General features: G+C 45.3%; 1 protein-coding gene across 3 annotated transcripts in view; it reads right to left on the bottom strand.

The window, feature by feature from the left end:
- The window catches only part of LOC121326071 (C-type lectin domain family 4 member A-like), a 39942-nt gene that overhangs the window by 4841 nt on the left and 19583 nt on the right, over window positions 1–15518 (bottom strand). For 2 of the 3 annotated variants that reach the window (XM_041269223.1, XM_041269222.1), the window contains exons 6-9: window positions 6042–6125; window positions 4741–4872; window positions 4424–4575; window positions 4033–4184 (exon numbers count right to left, since the gene is read on the bottom strand). In XM_041269223.1, the coding sequence (XP_041125157.1) occupies window positions 4033–4184; window positions 4424–4575; window positions 4741–4872; window positions 6042–6125 (520 nt within the window). The remainder of the gene's footprint in view (window positions 1–4032; window positions 4185–4423; window positions 4576–4740; window positions 4873–6041; window positions 6126–15518) is intronic. The other variant, XM_041269224.1, reaches the window with a different exon arrangement.

Genomic DNA, 15518 nt, shown 5'->3' on the forward strand with positions numbered 1-15518 from the left:
GAGATTGTAATGGGCTCAGGGGGTGGGGGGATGCCACACAGGAGTCCACGAATTAAGCCTGTTGGGCCTGCCTCTCTAAAAGCTCCATGATGTGACCGATCTGAGCTTTCATATCCATAACATTCTGTGTCTGCCAGGAGTTTTTCACCCGTCTAACAGGATGCAATGGAGAGAGGCTGCAGGTACAGACAGATGCGTGAGCACAGGGAATCTCCCCAAAGGGAATCTGTGATGGCGTCGGGAGGCATTATTGGGAGTGGCCCACTGCGGGGGATGAAGAACGCCCCCTGCACGATTTTTTCCAGGCGGCTCGCGAGCACGCGGGCTGAAAAGCCATTCAGATGTTACAGGCACCAACTGGGGCTCAGGCGGCATGATCAGGGCTTAGGCACCGCATACACATGCTGAGCCTATCCTCCTGTGGGATATTGGTCCCACAAGCCACGCAGGCATGGAAGCCAGCCCTACCAGCCTTAGTGCCAGGTTAGCAACCACTGCACTGTAACACCATGTACGCCACATGCACTGAGCACTGTGGGCACCGGGAGTAGCGTTAAGAGCACTGAGTACAACGTGCACCGAGTACTGCGCAATAATAACACCACAGGTTAGAAACCTCTGCGCTATAACACCAGGTGTGCCACGTGCACCAAGCACTGTGGGCACCAGGAGTAGCGTGGCACTGGGTAAAAAGCACAGAGTACGACGTGCAGCACATGCACCGAGTACACCGAGTACTGTGCAATAATAACACCGCGTGTACCTCTTGCATCAGGCACCGTGTGTACCGTGCAGCACCAGTCGAATATACACGGTGCCTACCCTGACCGCGTGGTCTCACGTCTGAGCAGCGCGTAGCGTACTACAGGGGGACAGGGCCGAAGACGCAGCGGGTCACAGTTAAGCAGTGTGCGCACCGTCGTACCGAAGTAGCACGGGCAGAGTCTTACCCACCGTGGTATTAGAAACACCGGGCAGCTGTGCACGGTGCCTATCCTGACCACGTGGTCACATGCCTGAGCAGCACGGACAATACAACAGGAGACAGAGCCGAAGCCGCAGCGGGAGATTGACTTACACACACGGTAATAAAAAGTTTTTAAAATACAAAAAACAGTTCAATATTATAGAACAGATGGGGGAGAGCACTCTGTCTATTGATTTAAGCGACCTACACCAAGGTGAAGGCCCGTGCAGCCCATTTACATCTCAACCCAACAATGAGGGAAGCCTCGGTGAGGAGTATATGACCGGCCCGGTAAAAGCAGCCTCGGAGCGGCTAGTGCTCTACGCAAGTACGGGGACGCGTTCAGCTACAATTCAAACAAGGCCCAACCGGGGCCGACATACAGAAAGAAGCAGCTTGACACACGGAGCGTGCAGGTGCTGAAAGTCGGAAACAGAATAAAAAGGCTACAATTTGTTAAACTACTGATTCTGGGAAAGCGGCGATGCCAGCTTTCAGCACAAAGTGCAGGGGAACTAGCAGTAGCTTATGTGGCACTTTTTATAAGAAGACAGGGCTCAATGCATCATAGAGGTCTTACCAGTGTGAGAAGCAAAAGAGGGTGATTCTTCCCCTGCATGACGGTTAAGTACCCTTGGGAGGCGGGACCGAGGACGTTACTGGGGAAAGGGGGCCTATTGGCAGCTTTGACAGAGGAGCTCAGTGACATCTACCAATGGCAGGAGTGTATCTCATAACGATGTTTGGTGGCCATCTTCGACTTGAAAGGGAACCACATTTTGTCTTTGACAAGAGTTCAGGATACAGAAGACAGTGGCAGTTTTGGGAACAAACTAATGCTGCACTTCAGTCTGTTTCCATCAGTATCCACGACATCCACAACATCTCTGATGGTTTACAGTTATGGTGATCTCCAATACCTGTTGGTCAGTTTCATTTTATACCTATGAGTTCATTTTTAATAAATGAGTTGTAAGCTTAGATTTACTCATGTACCAGTTCTCTGTGCATAGAAACCACATTTTCACAAAATTTCACTAGTAATCTTCAAAAATAGCATGAGTACTTTACGCATAGCTAATTTACATATCAACCCCCACCTTTCCCATTCATTTGCATGACGTCAGGTGAAAAGCCCAGTTTACTTGAGTAAAATGGAATGGAGTTAATGGAAACCCAAAAACGCATTTTACACGAGACATTTTTCTCAAGCAAATTGTAGCAATTCCCATGCCACATAATGCAGGTGTAGGTCTCATCCACCTGTCCTTTAAGGCCAGGTTAAAACTTTATTCTCCAGTTCCTTGCAACCACCCTCTGTTCATCCTCTCTCCCCGTTGACTCATTTAAATATCCACCTCTCCAATATCAGAGTTCTTTAGAAGCCAACACCTGTATTAAAGCTTGCTGAGTAGGCCTGGAGAGTTGACTCTCTTTCTCTGAGGAATTCATCATAACGTACAGCATTACAAACTTAAATTACAGGGAATCATTTGGCATCTTCAGATAATTCCAGTGCAGTCATTTGTTTTTTATTGTGTCCTGAACTTTGTCTAAACTCTTCTTTTGGTTTTCACTGTTACTTGTTTAAGTTTAACTGTTTTTCAAGGTATGTTTAGTGTTTGTTGTTTTGTGTGTTCAGTCTCAATTTTTTCCTGATCCTCCTGATTTTTTTCTTTATTGGAGGCCCACCAGACACTACACCCATTTCTCCTTTGTTACTTTTTAGCCTTCTGTTTTCCATTTATGAATTTCCCTTTACCATCTTTGTCCTGGACCTGTTTTGTCCACTTTGTTTTTATTTCATTTGCTGACATTATTGTTCACAACAATAAACGGTTGTTTGTGAAGTTGACACCTCTGACATCCCTGCTTTTGCTGTCTGTCACTCTTGCTGACTTATTGAGTTATAGGAATAGGGCCAGTAGTACCTCCTTAGGGACGACAGTGCAACTGCCTCTCAGTTGTGCAGAGCGGTTGTTACAAAATGTCTCCAGCTAAAAAAAAAAAAAACTTGTATGGAAACTCCACCTATATTTGCTTTGTTAATGATGAAAATGACAATCATGTATTTTTGTTGATAATGAAAAGATACAGAAAAGGAGGCAAAGACAAAAGTTCACTATCCACGCCTTACCACCGCTGACCTGGAGAAGTTAATACAAAAATACATTATTGGCATTTTTTAAATGTTTGGTCACTTACAGGCTATCTTTGCGGTTTATGTCAGCACTGTTTACAGAATGATTTAGACCAGAACGGAGACTAGCATAACACAATTGAGTACTCTTGACTAGTCGAATTACATATTGAAGCATAAATTATCATAACAGACCATTTAGATTTTCAAGACAAACTGTTTAAGTCGATTTTACCATTTCTTTGTTTCATCAACTCAATAAAAACCCCAGGGGCCGACTCATTTGTTTTCTTCAATTTCATTAAGTTCTTGACTTGTTAAATCTTGTCTCTTACTTTGTATTTTTTTCTTGCAATTCTAACCACTTGTCTACTGTCAAACCGCTGAAAAGATCAAATTTGATGAAAGGAATGTCACTCCTATTTAAAAACTTTAAAAAGACCTCTCACAAGAATGTGTATTTATTGCAAGTTTAATATGTTGTGCATTGATCATTTACTAATTGAACTGTGCTTTGGCAAAAATGTTCCACCGTGCATTGTACAGTACTATATAACTATGGTAAAAAACTTCTGCTATAATTACCAATTTAAAAATAAAACTATCCGTTTTTGTTCCCCCCTTGTTAAATTTGTATTATGAAAAGTAAACTAGAACCATTCTTAAAACTCCAATTTTAAAATAACTCTACAGATGAAGGCCCACCCATCGCATTAAAACAAATAAAGCCAAGTCTATGGTTATTCTTAGTACTTTAGTTTGTTGGTTGTTTTTGTGCTTATTTTTCAGTCAGCTGCATGGTTTATTGTGTGGTCTGCTGTGAGGAAAAAAACGTGGTCCAAACAAAGTTTGAGAACCAGCGCTTTAGGACACTGTTTCCTATTAATCCTCAGCAGTGATTTCAGAATGAGGCTGAAGCTCTTACTTTGCTTGGACATTGCCAATGAGAGGAGTGCCGTCCACCCAGAGCCAGGTTCCTTCAGTAACAGCATCAGTCAGGCCGATCCAGTGGGCTTTCTCCTCTTCTTTGATTATATTAGCCTGCGTGATGTTCCAAGCCTTATCCGATAGGAATTTCTGAACAGAAAATAAACCTCTATCAGTTGAGTGGTGTCTGAGTTTGTAGTCTGCCATCTAGTGGCAAGTGTTTGAAAGTGAAAGCTCAGTTTCATTTGAACAGTGTTTGCTTCTGGGTGAAAGAACTATTCTGCACATTGTTATCATACATGTTACTTCATTTCCAGTGTTAGCTAGCAGTGAAGTGACCAACAGAAATGTGTATTGAAAATCTATCATTGTAAAGAAGACAGTCGTACCTGCTCTCCATCGCTCTCTATAATCACCAGGTGCCCCCCCAGTGATGTGCAGTTATCACGGCTGGAGTTCCAGTTCATTTTATCAGTGGAGAAGTAGTAACACTTGCCATTGAACAGCTCCCAGTTCTGTGGACAGGATTTACAAACTCGCTCTGCACAATGACAGAAAGAAGCAGTGATGATGTACAGGTTTGATCTAAATGACCGATTCATTATGGACTGAAGCATCTTGAGCTATAGACTTGAAGGCCATTACTTACAAAGACATGCACGGACCAGCCCACCAATCACACTCCTTGAAATAAGGAACCACTCACCCTTGGAAGAGGTGTCTACGATGGGACAGTACTGGTCCAGTGCTGAGTATTTCTTTGAGATGTTGCTGTAGTTCTTCTCCAGTTCTGAATACCAGGATTGGATTTGATTTCTCTCCACTGTCAACTTAGAAACTGCAACGGAGAGCGCTTTTGTTCAGGCAGCTGCACACACAAGCTTACTGTGACCCTGAGCAATAATTGACACAGGAGTATTTTTAATTAATGCTTAAATATCTGTTTAATAAACTGCTGCCCCACCCTTCTTAGATACAGACTTCAGATTTACTGGTTTTGGGGTCTCTTGATTTTCTCAGAACTGTTTTTAGACAGTTAAAGAAACCAATCAACAGTCTACAACAAACCTTTAATCCATCGAAACTGACTTGAAAAACATTCTTCAAGTAACTCGGTTAAAGAGACACATTCTATTATCTATTTTCCTAACAAAATATCTTCCAGGTTTAATATCCAGTTATACTTGATCTGTATTATTTCTCTATTGTTGTATCTGCTTAGATCATTATTTGCCATGTTGTCAGGAAAATGCTTCTGAAAAGACTTGTCAAGTTGTTTTTCCTTTTTTATACTCTATACCCAAAATCCTAAAAAAAAAATCTTTTGTGTTTCTATGGAAGGCAAGTAGATTTTTTTTTTAAGAAAATCCTACAACCCTGTTTGATCTCAATATTATGATTTCCATTACATGAGAGTAGATATTGAACTTCATGTTGATTTGAACTCTGCTCTTGCCAAGATAACCACCAACTAAGACGTAGCTTTGCAGTAAACTAGAGTGATCCGTCCATTTGCGTTTTTTTCCATTTGATGATGTAGCCATCCTTCTGTCTGGTATTGATTGCTGAAGTGTAATGCTGACTCCAGGGATCAGCTCATTTTGCCTCCCCAGCGCACAAGCACACACAACAGCTGCGATGCTGGATCTGCATGGAATGACAACCGTCTGGATTGAGCTAAGTAGGGTACATCTCTGGGGTCTTCAAGTGGGCACCTTCCATCCTCAGTGTTTCGTTGACTAGCCCACGACACCTCAAGAAGGCTCAACAGTGATTCTGGCGTCCCAGCATCACCCCCCTCCATCCCCCACTCAAAGCCTGTTGTATGTTATCACCACCTTTAGTGCTGCCAGATACTGTACGTACCGGCTGCTTTACATTGTTTTCAGTAGCTACTGTCCTATAATAATCCAGTAGTTCTGAACAAAAAATGGTACAAAATAAAATGCTGACATTTAAATCAATTACTTTAGACCTAGACTGTATGAAATCTGAAACAACACTCACCTGTGGCAGAGATGTTGGTGTAGTTCCTTTCTAGTTCTGAATACTGGGATTGGAGTTCAAGGTTCTTGGTCTGGAAGTTAGTAACTGCAATGTGTAGCAGGTGGGACATTACAACCATGGGGCGGTGGTTGGCATTAGTTAATCATATTACTGTTCAATTATTACACTATATATAAGTAGCGATCTCGGTTAAAACAGGCAGGCGCATCACACAGGCGGAAGGCAAGCACAAACCCGGAACCTCTCGCACGAAAGCATAGCGCCGATACCGCTATACAAAAGAGCCGGTTCCTTTGCAAGGAGTGAATATCGAGCTTATGTCTTCGTATGTGATTACGTCACCTACCAGCCCTGCTGCTGCCTCCACCCGTCCACGCTACAATATACAGTATACCGTTTTTGGTGATTGTTTTGGATTTTCCCCCCCCCCCCCGAAGTCCCACCGGAGCAGGCACGTGTTGTTACAAGGGAAAGATTGTTTAGCGCATGCGCACAACAAATAGGGGGGCTGGATTTCGTGGGGAACTGAATTTGATACTACACCTTTACTGTGTTTTTTTTTTTTTAATATGTATTTATTTTCTTTTGTAAAACAGTGGCTGGTACTATTTTTTTTTTTAATTATTTTCATGTATTGCTTTTTGATAGCTTTGTATGTTTAGATTATTTTCTTCAGTGTTTTTGATTTTGTCTCTTTGTTTTAATGTTTTTTGCGTACCGATTGCTCGTTAGCACTTTTTAAAATAATTATCATTGATAATAACTCCACCAAAGCTAATAGGGTTTTGCCTACTCTGTAGTGGATATAGAGAACTTTTTCCTCCGGCTGCACTACCAATTGGGACAAATTGGCACTTAAAGTGAGTTTGTGTGCACGTTGTAATTGATTTGGTAGTTCACGGTATAGTTTACAGAATGTTAGGTTACTTACCGTAACCCTGGTTCCCTGAAAGAGAAGATGACCACCACTGACACTGGTATGGAATATTCCCTCCCTTCGGGTAGGTATTGCTGAGCTCACTATACCAGAGCTGCCAATAGGCCCCTTCCTGTGATGACTCATTCGGTCCCGCCTACCGAGGGAATAAAACCATCATTTGCAGGAAGATCCTCCTCTTTTTTTTCCATCAAACCCACAAGGGTTACTGAAGCGACCTCACGGGTGGTGGTGGTCTTCTTCTCTTTCAGGGAACCAGGGTTACGGTAAGTAACTTAACATTCCCTTTCAATTCGAAGACGACCACCACTTACATTGGTATGGGATAACGTATAGAAAAGCTGTCGCAAGGGAGAAGGAATGGACATGGGCACATGAGGGACACACAACACAGCATAACCCAGAGGTTAGCGGTGAGAACTTATACCCTCAAGGACCATTGTGCCTACAGAAGGCAAGGCAGGGTCTACCAAATTAATACGGTAGAACCTGGAGATACTATGTGGCTTAGCCCAGCTAGCCGCAGTACAAATGTCAGACATTGAGGCACCTTTGAAAAGGGCTCAAGATGTACCCAAACTTCTAGTGGAGTGTGCAACTACCCTAACTGGTGGGGGTAAGCCAGCATTTTCATACGCAGTCGAGACTGACCACAATCCAGTGTGACAGACACTGCTTAGAGAGGGGCTGTCCTAGGGTCCATGTTCCGTGACAAAGAGCTGATTGACGTAGAGCTCTTGACCTATGCACGTAGCATCTCAATGCCCGTATGGGCAGAGGAAATTCAATCTCTCATTCTCCGTAGAAGTAAACAGAGGGGGATGAAAACACTCCAGTTCCACAGATTGGTTGATGTGGAAGGCTGTAATCACCTTGGGGAGGAAAGCGGGGTTGGTGCACAGCAACACCCTACACCCATCTTCCCAAATACGCATGCACGAGCTGTGTATAGACAGCGCCTGCAGCTCACTGATCCATTTAGCGGAGGTGATAGCCAAGGAAGGCTGTCTACATAGACAGATACTTCAGCTCTATGGAGCGTAAGGGCTCAAAAAGGGCCTTCATGAGCGCTTCTAGTACAATAGTAAGGCTCTATTCGGGGAGAACAGTCCTCATAGTAGGGCGTAATCATCAAGCGCCTTTAAGGAAACAGCTAGCCAAAAAATGTGCACCCAGAGACATAGGGGGCAGGCGATCTAGCAGCATTGAGCAGTTTTTCCAGAAACTGCAAAATGACTGGTACAGGGCAAGTGATGGGGTCATGGTTCCCAGCCAAACACCAAGCTTGAAAATACTTTCACTTGCAGGTATACAAAGACCTAGTGGAGTCTGCCATAGCGCTCTGCATTGTTTCCACAACCGCGTCTGATAGCCCTAGGGCTAACCAGTGGTCCCTTTCAGGGGCCAGACTCCTGCCTCATTCCGGGTGCCAAAGAGAGCCTTTCGTCTGACTGAGGAGATCCAAATGAAGTGGAATCTCCCAGGGCTGGCCTGCAACAGCTGGCAGAGGGTCGAAAACCATATTCTCCTGGGCCACTTGGGAGCCATAGGAGAAATTATGCTTTCTCTAACTGGACTTTCTCGAGAAAAGCCAGGAACAGTGGTGTATGTGGAAAAGCGTACAAAAACACTTTGGGCCATTCCTGTGCTAGGGTGTCTATGTGGAGTGGACCGCCTAAGCGGTCTAGGGAGTACCACAGTGGGTAATGCGTCATCTCTGCCAAAGCAAAGAGCTCGACCTGCGCCTTCCCGAACCATTCCCAAATGCACTCCATCATCCTGAGGATGGAGTCGCCACTCTGATGGAGGGGGGCAGCTCCTGGGGAGGAGGTCCGCTGCCCAGTTCACTGCTCCGGGAATGTACATCGCCTGTAGGGCAGCAGGTTCCTCTGCACCTGTATCAGCAGCTTGAAAGCTATGCGATGCAACCCCAGGGACCATCGGCCTCCCTGGTGGTTGACATACGCCACCACTGTTGTGCTGTCGGTCCGCATCAGTACATGTGTACCGCTCGGCACGGGGAGGAAGTGGTGGAGAGCAAGGAACACCGCTTGCAACTATAGCATGTTTATGTGCAGGGATGACCAGGATCCACGGACTCCTCTGCCTTCCCAGACCGCTCCCTAACCCCGATTTTGGAGGCATCTGTTGTCACCACTTGGCAGTTTAGTAATACTCCCATTTGCACACCTTTGCACAGGTGAGAGGTAGACCTCCACCAGCGTAGGGCTGCTGTGCTCACGTAAGACACAGTCAGCCGATGGTGTCTATCTCGTTTGGCATTGAGGTGAAATGCATTGAGCCATGCTTGCAGTGGGCGCATGAGAAGTAGACCCAGCTGAATGGCCGAGATAGATAGGCCATGAGAACCAGCAGTTTTTGGCACATTCTGAGGGTGACCTGCGATCCCTGTTGAAACAGGGAGATGCACTCCTGTATAGCTGCAACCCTGTCGTCCGACAGGTATGCACGCTTCATAATGGAGTCCAGCCGGAGCCCCAGGATGTGGTGCACTGCACTGGTGTAAGCACCGTTTATGGTGAGACCCAGCCTGACTAGATGCTCCATCACAACCGCCGTGTTGGCCAGTGCTCCTTCTCGCAACTGGGAACAGTCGTCAACCAGTCGTCGAGAAAACTCAAAAACCCCAAAATCTGAAAACGTCTCCTCTGACGCTGGTTTGTGGACTGATCACGACCTGCATTCCCTCTGCCTGCCGGCCAGGCTCGGTTACGTGCTGGTGTGCCCTGAAGGTGATGCTCAGAGCGAGAATTTTTCCGCTCACTGTTGTTCATTACTTTTTGTAAAATTAACTTTTTTTCAAACATTGTGCTGCGTTCAGTTTCCATAATGCATTTGTGACAGAGTTAAGATACTTCTCCATAAAAGATGTGTTCCATCAAGGTCAATAGAAAACATGTTACCTGTTTTAAAGTGCCGGTTAAGCATAGGATTCCTCGTCATTTATAGGGTTCATTTTTTGGGTTCTTGAAGCACGAAATGGGAGGTACCAATGGTAAAATATGGGGAGTTTATAAGCTTTCACTACTGTAATTGATTGTTGAAAAGAAATTAGATATTGACGTAACTTCAATCTGCCTTTCGTTTAAACCCACAGGTTTGTGTGTAACAGTCACGTTTTAGTGTGTTAATTTTATATTTTGTTTTCTTTGTGTGGTCCGCTGTGCGAGCATGCAACCTCAAGGACCCTTGTGCCCACTGAAGGCAATGAGGGATCTATCACGTTAAGGTGATAGAACCTGGAAAAAGTATGCGGCGTAGCCCAGCTAGCCGCATCACAAATCGCAGCCATAGAGGCACCTCTAAAGAGGGCCCATGACATAGCCACACCTCTCGTGTAATGTGCGGTTACACGCCTGGATGGGGGTAAGTCAGCATCATCATATGCAGGTGACACTGTTCCCAATCCAATGCGACAGTTGCTGCTTTGAAAGAAGCTGTCCCAGGGTCTGTGTCCCCTGACTGCAAAAAGAAAGAGGTCCCAAGCGAAACTGAATCGCATAACCCTGCTGGAACCGCCTTCTAGGGTACTGCTGCATGGACTGGCCATGGCCTACACACCCTCCACGTTGTGGGAGAACCCTGTCTCTTGCCTGTGGTGAGGCCTGTAGGCAACGCCTAAGGTCACCCAGAGGGGCTGTGGGGACTGGCACCGTCCTGGTGACTGTCCGTGTTGGAGGTGTGTGCCTGCAGCTCAACCTACCCCACACTGGAGTCGGGGGAGGGAGCAAAACGACTACCTGCCTAGACGTCTTGCTTTCTCGGAAAGACCGTTGCAGGATCTCCTCCACTGCTGGATCTCCTCCACTGCTGGACCAAAGGTATGGCCTGGCGATATAAGCGCATCCAAAAGCGCAGCCTTATCAGCATCAGGCACCCGCATCTGCGACAGCCACAGATGTCTGTGCAGGACCACTAGGCCAGCCAGGCTCCGGCCCAAGGCCTGCCCTTGCAGGCCGGAGATCTGGAGCAACGTGTGAGATAACAATGGCAACTCCACGTCCACCGGCTCTGGGAGAGAGGCATCACGCAAAATGCCATCCTTGTACTCGAACAGCATACTGGATGCCAGACTGGATGCCATGCCGCCATGTACACCCTAAGGACATGTGTCTCCGTAGTCCTGCATTGCAGGTTCAGGCACATTGGGTCTTGGGCAGACCTCCCACCGGTGGAGCCTTCACAAAAGCTTCAGTGGTGTAGTCTACAGCAGGAAACCCCACCAGGCCCAGCTTCTCCGCCTCTTCCAGCGAGGCCAGTTGAGAACCGTGCCTCAGTTGAGTAGATGCTGTGGCTGGGCAGTCCCAAGAGGAGCACACCTCCTCCACAAAGTCAAGGAAGGCGGGGAAGGGCTGAGGCGGAGGAGCCACATCATGCGGCTGAAAAATGGAGCAACGTGGCTCTGCCGCTGTTGCCCATAGGACCTATAGGTAAGTTGTCGCGCACCCCATGAGCACGGACACCGACCCTGAGAGCGGTGGCACACTAGTAACTGAGGAAACCTCTCAACTAGGGACCGCTTTGGTTGGGAACTCCGGCTCCACTGGAAAGGTGGACTCCCCCCACAAGGCCGCAATGGAAAGCACGTCCTCATCAGAACATAGGGGAGATCAGGGGGCGGTACAGCGACTCTTGGTGGCACTGAGGGTGAGGGCGGAACACCACACAGGCCGCGGCTGGAGGTGTCGGAGCCTTCTGTCTTACCAGAAGCTCCATGATCTGTGTGATCTGGGCCTTCATATGCATGATGTCCCGTGCCTGCCAAAACTTCTTCACTCGTTGGGGAGTGGCCTCGGGTGGACACTGACATCTGAGCTCAAGGAATCCCCCCGGAGGGGCTCTGTGACGGTGTGGAGAGGCGCGGCTGGAAAGGACTCACTACGGGGGATGAAGAACGCCCCTGTGAAACCCCTCCAGACGACCCTCCAGGCTACTGGCGAGCACTCAGGGCTGAAAAGCCACGTAGATTCTGCAAGAGCGTTGTAGGGCTGAAGTGGCTTTTTCGGAGCCTAAGTACCCTAGCACACACGATATGCCTGTCTTCCTGCGGTATGTCAGTCCCACAGGCCTCACTGGCATGAAAACCAGCCCTGTCTGTCATTGCTGGGTCGCTGAGCACCATGCGTACCACGTGCACCAAGCAGCAGGCGTATCACTTGCACTGAGTACCGCATGCACACCTCCACTGAGTATCGTGCAGCGCCAAGCACCTAGCGCACATAGTACCGCGCAGTGTCGGTGCACTGCCTGTATCGGGTACTGTGTGTCAATGAGCACCCTGGTACTGAAGTAGCACAGGCCTGCGGTATTTAGTAAAGACCGGGAGCAGCTATGCAATGGTGCCTACCCTAACCGCGTGGTCACACACCTGGGCAGCGGGTATCATATAACAGGGGGACACAAGGGCCGAAGCCGCGGCGGGCAATTGACAGCAATACAGCAAATACACCATACAAAAGTACAGTTCAGTACAGATGGGGGAGAGCACACTGTCTGTTTGATTGTAAGGCCAATGCAGCACAATCAAAACAACAAGGCCCGACCGGCAGCCCGAAGGTGGCTAGTGGACTAACTCGACAGCATGGACAAGGCAGGCCTAGCCCCGGTGGAGTAACAGCGCTCTCCCAAGTAAAAAAGGGTGAAAGACACACACTCACTCCTTTAAAATCAATAATGCACAGGCAGTCGACTCACAAACAACAGACAGTAAAGACAAAGCAGCCTGCAATGCAAGGAGGTAATCCAGGGAAGGGGGCCTATCGGCATCTTTGATAGTAAGACCTCAGTTACACCTACCAATAGGCAGATGTATATCCCATAAGTGATGTTTGGTGGCTATCTTCAAATTGAAAGGGAACAGCGTTTGACCAGCTTAAACTTATGCTGAATTCTCAAGTGATTTCCACATTTCTGCATGTCACCACTGTTCTGTGCGTTTACCTTAACAGTTCTGGAGAACGATCATTCTTGCGCATGGGACTCTTTAAGAATTGACTAAGAACCACCATGAACCAGGATCGCCTAAACAGAATTACCATCATATCCACGAAGTGATATACTCAGAAAACTGGATTTTACCGACATTACTAGAGACTTTACACAGATGAAATCGAGAAGATTCATTTAAGGTAAGAGCATGATTTAATTACTCTGCGATATAAGGTTTACTTAGAACAGAGGTGATTAGGAAAATGTAAGCAACATGCTGTTTTTAAGATAGATTGTGGTATTGAGCACTTACAAAACATTTTAATATTCCTAACATTGTCTTTTAAAGGTTCTTTTCATATTAATCCAATTATTAAAAGTTGTGTATTTAAGTCACTAGATGGCGCTGTGTAATGCCAAGTCTATAAGCTAATTGTTTCATGAATGCATTGCACCATTGAGATTTAAGTTAAAACAATGGAGTGGTTATGTGAATCTGGTGTCAGTCATATTTTCCTTCAACATTTTATTTATTTATTTATTTATTTTACAGTGTTATACCAGTATTAATGGGGGTGGGGTGACTTTTAAATATGTTTTTGGTATTGTTTTTCATTAGTCTATGTTGCTTATGTATAGAAAATATGGTTATCTGGAAAGAAAAAATAAAGAAACCTGATGTTTTTTTTTTTTTCAAACTGCAGTTTAATGATAATGAGTATACTTAGATATTTCTTATATTTTTATTTTGAATGGTTCTCGTGTGTTTTCTTTTCTTATAGAAAAGCTGTGTGAAAGTAACATTGAAAGAGTGTTTGAATTGCTGTAGCTTTTTCTAGAAAAGGATATACATTTTGTTTTGTGTTAACATGTAAAGAAATACTTTGTTTATTTTATTTATATTTTTCAATAATATCATTTGTTTATAATAGTTGTTACACTGCACTGAAAGATATTTGAGCGAGTGATGTCTTGACTTGTAAAGCACTCAGCCTGTGGCCTGTAGGACAGGTGTAAGAGATGTAGTTGACTTGCTTATTCTATCATTGCAGAACTGTTACTTCTAATAAAACCAGAGAACCAGCTGTGACGTGTGGAGCGTTCCTTTCTTAAGAGGTGTAGTCATTGTAGTGCAACTGAAGTTGGCTACATAATTCTATAGTATAGTTTTGCAAGACATGATCAGAAACTTCCTAATACCGAAATCCTGCAACGTTGTAATATTTCTTAGTGTGTGTCTCTGGTAAGCAAGTAGATTTTTTTTTTAAAGAAAATTCAGATTTCTATTGGAAGAGCTCAATAATATGAATCCAGTTGTACGCTATAACCACCTTATTAGTATTGCCATATATTGTATGTACCGGCTGCTTTTCATTGTGTTCAATCGCTACTGTCCTATAATCTTTATAGCTCTGAAAAATAAAATAAATAGTACAAAATAAAATTTTAAATGTAATGAATTACCGGTAAGATCGGGAGCGCCCATAGAAATCTTTCACACAGTACGCAAAACTAAGTCAGGCTGACCTCCCATCTCGTGCAGATAAGGACACTGCAGCAACATGATGTAAAGTGTTTCAGCCAATCAGAATGTTGCATTTTTTTTCCTGAATTTCACAACACCTACACTGTCACATTGTAAAACTGTAATCAAATTGCATCGCTGTTTCCCATTGTGAAAAGGAACACAGCGCACTGCCATCGAGACAAAACAGCAACTACAGTGACAGCAGCCAAATAGTCAAACAACAATAAAAGATACAAAGGAACCTATTTAAAATACAGACTTAAACCTATCTCACAAATCTGTCAATCAAACTTACCTGCTTCCATTTGTTCATTACTTGGAAAGTCAGTGCAGACAAAAAAGTATTCTTCTGTTGGTTGTATCCAAGTAAAATCAGCACTACAGGTACAATCGAGCACAGCTACCTTGGTTCTAACAACCTGCTGTTTACTTTTTAAATGCAATTAGAATTTTAGACCTGAATAGGCACATTCCCTTTCAGTTCTAAGACGACCACCACTTACAATGATATGGGATATTCCTGCCTTTCAGGTAGTTATTGCTGAGCTCTCTATACCAGAGCTGCCGAAAGGTCCCGTCCTGTGATGACGCACTCGGCCCTGTCTACCGAAGGAATAAAACCGTCACTCGCAGGAAGATCCTCTTCTTTTTCCCTCTCAAGATGGTATGGTAAGACCTGTGTGGATAAAGAAAGAGCTTCTCGAGTCGATTTGAGTCTGTTATATATCCCTTGAATTCGTGCTGAATGATGAAAGCCGCTTTCCTGGAATGAACGACTTAAAAAAAAGACTGAGTACTTTCTGTCTTTCAGCAACCATCCTCGCTTCGGTGGTAGGCCGCTCTTTTTATCTGTCTGTTGTATGTGAGCGACTGCCTGTGAAGTCATCCTCAAATGATTGTCTATTCTTCTTGAGAGTACACGTGTCCTACTCGGGGCTAGACCTTGCCATTTCCCCTCTATCGAATGACCTCCCAAGCCGTGCTCTCCTCCACGGGGCTAAGCCTTACTGTATCCCTGCTGTCGACCCTGCCGGCCACACCGGGCAGCCACCTTGGTGAGTTG

The sequence above is a fragment of the Polyodon spathula genome, chromosome 13 (genome assembly GCF_017654505.1).
Source record: "Polyodon spathula isolate WHYD16114869_AA chromosome 13, ASM1765450v1, whole genome shotgun sequence".
NCBI classification, from domain to species: Eukaryota; Metazoa; Chordata; class Actinopteri; order Acipenseriformes; family Polyodontidae; genus Polyodon; species Polyodon spathula.